The sequence below is a fragment of the Priapulus caudatus genome, unplaced genomic scaffold, assembly GCF_000485595.1.
Source record: "Priapulus caudatus unplaced genomic scaffold, Priapulus_caudatus-5.0.1 Scaffold286, whole genome shotgun sequence".
In the NCBI taxonomy this organism is placed as follows: Eukaryota; Metazoa; Priapulida; class Priapulimorpha; order Priapulimorphida; family Priapulidae; genus Priapulus; species Priapulus caudatus.
The window spans coordinates 61627-68141 of NW_014577347.1; the positions used below are offsets into that span (position 1 = coordinate 61627).

The 6515-nt window shown below is 41.5% G+C and overlaps 2 protein-coding genes across 2 annotated transcripts in view; one reads left to right on the forward strand and one right to left on the reverse strand.

Moving 5' to 3' along the window:
• LOC106808562 (dynein heavy chain 6, axonemal-like) overlaps positions 1-6515 on the forward strand; it is an 88968-nt gene that overhangs the window by 43294 nt on the left and 39159 nt on the right. The window contains 3 exon segments of the mRNA XM_014811324.1: positions 913-1055; positions 2462-2622; positions 3051-3201. Coding sequence (XP_014666810.1) covers positions 913-1055; positions 2462-2622; positions 3051-3201 — 455 coding nt within the window.
• Positions 550-1895, reverse strand: LOC106808566 (dynein heavy chain 6, axonemal-like). The gene is made up of 4 exons (XM_014811328.1): positions 1745-1895; positions 1397-1528; positions 1016-1187; positions 550-642 (listed from the first exon to the last, which is right to left on the reverse strand). Exons 2-4 carry the CDS (start codon positions 1445-1447, stop codon positions 575-577), a joined length of 291 nt encoding a protein of 96 aa, XP_014666814.1. The 5' UTR covers positions 1448-1528; positions 1745-1895; the 3' UTR covers positions 550-574.

The window sequence follows — 6515 nt, forward strand, 5'->3', positions numbered from 1 at the left end:
TACAGCGCGGTCTGCCTTGGCCGCGCCTATCTTGATAAAGTCGCCCGAAGATGATCGGAGTCTTAGCAAAGCTCTCAGCTTCTACGGTCTTCCATGTACGGCGAGAACCAAAAACATCGATATCAAACACGCACGCACGCACGCACATAGCGTCCCCAAGAAGCGCAGAGAGGTAATATGTTACTATATAAAATGGAATATATTAGTGCAGTTACAATTCCTTTTTACAGATCTGCTAAGAAAGGCCTGCTGAACCCCTCTTTTTCATTAGTACCATTAACCTTTAACACATGTACACTCAATCATTTAATATATTCAAAATTGCTATATAACAAAGCACAATGCAATCACAAATCCAGTTTCAACTACTGCATCATTGACATGAACCATTCATATATCTATACTTTCTTATCTATCGATACTATCTTACTTCTCTGATTAGTAAACTGTAACGACTTTTGACGCGCTTGCCTCGATACTGGTTGAAGTGACGGGAGGCCATCTCGGTGAGCAGGGAGTGAAGTAGGATTTGTCGTTGTGTTCGATGAGTCGATCGTGGAACACTCGCTGCGCCTCATGACAGAACAGTCGAAATACCTGCTGGCTGGGTCTTAATGACTGCTGGCACCACCTGTAGGATTCCTGAGGAAGATCAGACACACAGCAAATCAAATCAATTATATTCACATGCAGAGAGAAAGAGAGAGAGAAGAGAGAGGAGAGAGAGAAAAGAGAAAGAAAGAAAAGAGAGGAGAGAGGAGAGAGAGAAAGAGAGAGATAGGAGAGAGAGACAGAAATGGGGAAAGCGAGAGAGAGAGAGAGAAAGAGAGAGAGAGAGAGAGAGAGAAAGAAAGAGAGATAGAGAAAGTGAGAGTGAGAGTGAGAGTGACTCATTCAACATGTAGTTCACAGCTTGGTATATCACCACTGCAAGTACTGCAGAACTGATGCTCTATGAGGCCATCACGCTCATTGGCTACGCGGGTAGTTGGCCATCCCCCCCCCCAGCACTCACCCTGGATGCACTTGGAGAGATCGCGCAGGTTGAAGACGTAGTGAGACTTGGCGGGCGTCGGTAGCAGGTCTGTCGACATGCGACTGTAGATGTCCACGGCTGCAGACACGATCGGCTCGGCACACTGCTTCACCGAGTGGCAGAACTCAGCCAAGAATCCTCCCATTATTGCCTGCAAGAAGATGACGATTCTGCAGTAGTAGTAGCAGCAGCAGTAGTAGTAGTATAGTAGTAGCAGCAGCAGCAGCAGCAGCAGCAGTAGTAGTAGCAGTAGCAGTAGCAGTAGGCAGTAGCAGTAGCAGCAGCAGCAGTAGCAGCAGCAGCAGTAGCAGCAGCAGTAGTAGTGGCATTCGATTGATGTAGAGATTCACACACACCCACCATAAATATTTGTCTCAGGTTATTCTCAGTCGGCGACGGTATGCAGAACATGCCGAAAAACCGGACGAACCGAGGCGACACTGGATTTCTCCCACCACCAGGTGGCGCACAGGCAGAACAGATCGTAATATCCTACATAAGAAAGTGAACATAAGAAGCCACATCATTAATACATTATCAACTCATAACTACACATTACACACACTATACACGACTCGAATAAAATACTGATTATATCCAATTTAGAATCGCGTTCATTTCTCATCATGCTCTCACTTCTGGTTCGCTATATTTAACAGACTCGACTCATTTCTGCCAACGGCGCTAATGCACAAGTAAAACACACACCAGGATGTCTTTCCAGAAGAGTTTGTCCCTGTCGTACAGCCACCAAAGTCTGATACTGCCGCAGCAGCTCAATGGGAGGCTGGGAGCCGTACGTATCTAGCTTAGGCATGTTGAGATCATCAACAAATATGACCATTTTCTTTCCAATCGGCGGCCCTGCAAAACACACACAGCAATCTTAATTTGAATAGAAATTTCATCGCAATATGTACCCGTGCCTCACTTATAATCGCTTATATAAATGATATATATACTTATACTTAATATACTTAATATACTTATACTTGTACTTATACGCTATTATTATTATATATTATATATATTATATTTATTATATTATATATTATTAATATCTTGTACTTTATATATATACTTATTTACGCAATTGTATAATCACTTAAATTATGGCTAATTATGTTAATAAATCGGTGATAAACGGGCTTGACAGCTTTTGATAGTCAGACACTTCAGAGAGCGTTTCTTCGGTGATATATCGATCGAATAGCAAACTAGTATGAGTTACTAAGCTTCTATATTTGGAATATATTCATACGTTTCAGGTAAAGAAATGAACGAGTTTTGTGGATGGGATTAGGTATTGAAATTTGATTAATGAGTTTTGAAGAATTTATTTGAAATGAAAAAAAAACTCAGTGTACTTGGGTAGTAAGTATTCAACTGTCGGCATTTCTATAATATGAATATATTTTTACTTAGAATCTGGATGACTTCAACATGCAATCGTCCAAGGAGATGAAGTTGGTGTTCTTCCTCGATGCAATAGAACACGTGTCTCGAATTGCTCGCATGATACGACAGGAGAGAGGCAATGCTCTGCTGGTGGGAGTCGGCGGCACAGGAAAACAATCACTTACCAGGTATAGTGCTCAACACAGGTGTACATCTAAAAATTGTGTATACCTGTCAGGAAGACGATATCATTAAAATATTTATTCTTTGTTCGTCTGGTGATTAGAGCTGCTGTATAATTGTTGGTGTGTGTATGTATAGCTGTATTATTATAGTAATAGCTGTAAAAGCTGTAGCTGTAATCATGTGTATATGCACTAATACACTGTAATAGTAGTTATGTCTCATATTGTATAGCGTTGTTTTGTACCGTACGTATTACTCAGAAATGTTATTATTTTAACTGCTCAACACTATTGCATCTATGAGATTTTTTCTCCGTGAAAAAGACCGACTTCACTACATATATTTGTGTTTGAATTACATGCAATAAAGATTTAATAATAATAATAATAATATTAATAATAATGTGCACATGCATGGATCTATTTTGCAGACTGGCCAGTCACATATGTGGCTACAATTGCTTCCAGATCGAGCTCTGCAGAGGCTACGACTACTCAGCGTTCCACGAGGATCTGAAGAAACTTTACTTTGCCACGGGTGTTAAGAATGAGAACACAGTGTTCCTTTTCACTGATACACAGGTATTGGGAGAAGACACACCACTCCATGGCTTACATGTTGATATTAGATTGCTGATATCTTTGTTTAGAGACATTCTACTCAAATCATTCATTTGTAATATAAAGCATATATTGAATGGTATTGAAAGTATGTCACAGATAGATGGATGTCAAGATGATGGTCTGTCGAACCGTATATCGGGTTATTTATGCTATAGATAATATACTAATGTATTTGTCCCTGTATGTATGCTATTGTGCACTTGACCCGAGTTCACGTGTACCAGTGTGCCAGATAATAGTCACTGAAAGTTTACATGTACCCACGTGTGCCAGTGTGCCAACGAAAAACAGTTATCATATAGACATTTACGTTCATTGCATAATATCTGAAGCTGATCAGGTTTCACATAAAGTTAGACCATATTTCTATTGGTATGCTTATTATAATGCCTGATTTAGGTTAAAATGGCTTGTAGTATTATGCTGTTCAAAAATTGTACTTGGGTTTGAGCAGATCGACACTGAAAATTTCAAAACACCAGAGCGCGAGATTATTCTCATATATAAGTATCAAGGTCCATAGCTCACAACAACCAAATTGACATTGTAATTTATTTTAAAACACGATTTGCTAGAATATCTCTGATATAAAGGTTAAGGCTAGTTATGCTCGCACAACAATGACATTGATACTTTTATTTTAACAAACGCATGTTTAGAATATCTCCGCTATAAACGTTAACGCCTATAGTATCTCGCCACAACCTAACAACGTTTTAACGCTGCCATGAAGATGCCTCGGGCCTGCGACTTTGGAGCTACTACGTCGACTCTCGAGACGCCAGGCGCATGTGAGCTTGTGGAGCCATCGCTAGCCCACCACTTCCGCTACGACCCTGCGACGTTCCGTTCTTTTCAACATCGCTGGTTGCGACGATGGACACGTGGCGCTACGGTTCCTCATGGAGAAGCCTGCTCTGCCCGTCAACAGATTCCGTGCTGTTCACCGGCACCACCCCGGCGTCGGCATAGGTCAGTTAGCTTTCTAACGCCGCGTCAATCAAGGACGATCAAACGTCGCAGATTTTACGATAGAACATCTAAAACGCCGTATAATCTATAATGACCAAATGTCATTTGACAAATGACGAATGACATTTTGTCAATTATTACGCTTCTGTGTCATCTTAGCGTCGGCGGTTATTCTCGAACTTGGGACTGCGCACAAGGCCTTCAACTTTTGTGCGAAGCCTTGATTGATGTTGCACCGATCGCCACAGGGTGACAGAAGGCCTAGCGTAACCCTGCAGGTGTCTGCGATTCTTATTGCATGATTGATGTCTGGAAGCCCAAAACAGCTCCTAGTAAAAACTTCCTGAGACACATAATTAATATGGAAATTTCAGTTTCCTCTTCCTATATCATGATTAATGTTGTTCCTAGAGTAATTTTCGATGAGAGATTGAGATGATTAGAGATTTGTACTGAGCGACACAGTTCCCAGAAAAATCCTAATTCATCGTGTAAGATGAATATAAAATGGTGCAAAGTTTATCCACCTATCTCATGTCCATGAATTAATGTTGTTCCCGGGAGGTTTTTTCATTATCGACAAGAGAAGTGAGATTATTTTAAGAGACTGTGTGGTTTCGATTGACATTGTGAGTAATACTAATTATTTAATATGTGTATGTGTGTCCATTGTAGTCAGTGATAGCAGAGAAATGCTGGACAGATTTAGCTGAGCGGTCGCGGTACATCCCTTCTCTACAATCAATTTCTCATGGCAACAAACAACTCCATCAGACGCAGAGATGATGAGTCGAAGCTGCGCAGAACGCAGGAAGACGCTCTCGGTACAGGCCAAATAAATTAACCATAACATAATTAGCATAATTAAGTGATTATACAATTGCGTAAATAAGTATATATATATAAGTACAAGTATATAATAATATATAATATAATAATAATATATATATATATATTATATAATAATAATAGCAATATAAAGCTACAGTATAGTTATTAAGTATAAGTATCATTAAGTATAAGTATATCATATCATGTATATATAAAGCGATATATAAGTGAACACGGCGTACATAGTTGCCGATGAGATTTCTATCAAATTAAGATTTCTCGTGTGTGTTTGCAGCGGCCGCCGATTGGAAAGAAAATGGTCATAATTTGTCGATGATCTCAACATGAGCCTAGCCTAGAATAGCGCTCCCAGCTCCCATGGAGCTGGCCTGCCTGGCAGTATCAAGACTTTGGTTGGCTGGGGTCGACAGGGAACAAACTCTTCTGGAAGACATCCTGGTGTGTGTTTTACTTGTCATTTAGCGCCGTGGCCAGAAAATGAGGTCGAGTCTGTTAAATATATGCTGAACCAGCAAACTGAGGGAGCATGATGAGAAATGGAACGCGATTCTAAATTGGATTATTCAGTTTTTTATCTCGAGGTCGGTAGTGTGTGTAATGTGTAGTTATGGTTGAGTAATGTAAATTGAATGGGCTTTCTTTATGTTCACTTTCTCCCCTATATAAGGATATTACGATTGTTCTGCCTCGTGCGCCACCTGGTGCGTGGCGAGAAATCCAGTGTGCGCTCGGTTGTCCGGTTTTCTGGCATGTTCTGATTACCGTCGGCCGGACTGAGATATAACTCTGCAGACTAAATAATTTATGGTGGGTGTAGTGTGAATCGACTACATCATCGAATTGCCACGTACTACTGCTGCTACTGCTGCTTACTGCTACTATACTACTACTGCCTAACTGCCTACTGCCCTACTGCTACTGCCCTACCTGCTTACTGCATGCTGCCCTGCTCGCCTGTGCTGCCTGCTGCCTACTACTAATACTACTACATACTGCTGCTGCTACTACTACTGACAGAATTCTTCTCTTCTTGCATGGCCAATAATTGCCGAGGTTCTTGCTGAGTTCTGCCACACTCGGAAGCAGTATGTTGCCGAGCCGATCGTTTGCAGCCGTGCGACATCTACAGTCGCATTGTCAACAGACCTGCTTACGACCCTGCCAAGTCGCACTACGTCTTCAACCTGCGCGATCTCTCAAGTGCATCCAGGGTGAGGGCTTGGCGGGGCGCGGGGACGGCCACCGACGCACGATACCAATGAGTGTCGATTGGCGTCGCAGGAGCGTAATTAGTTTTTTGCGGGTATTGAGTGTTGATATACCAAGCTGTGAACTACATGTTGAATTGAGTCACTCTCACTCTCACTCTCACTTTCTCTATCTCTCGTTTCTTTCTCTCTCTCTCTCTTCTCTTCTCTCTCTCTCTCTCGCTTTTCCCCATTTCTGTC

Bases quoted from the DNA above. Each gene is read 5' to 3' on its own strand.
- LOC106808566 (XM_014811328.1), bottom strand. From the start codon at position 1,447: ATGTTCTGCATACCGTCGCCGACTGAGAATAACCTGAGACAAATATTT. The intron at 1,188-1,396 runs GTGGGTGTGTGT...ATCTTCTTGCAG, and splicing joins ACCTGAGACAAATATTTATG to GCAATAATGGGAGGATTCTT. The intron at 643-1,015 runs GTGAGTGCTGGG...GATCTTCCTCAG, and splicing joins TCTCTCCAAGTGCATCCAGG to GAATCCTACAGGTGGTGCCA.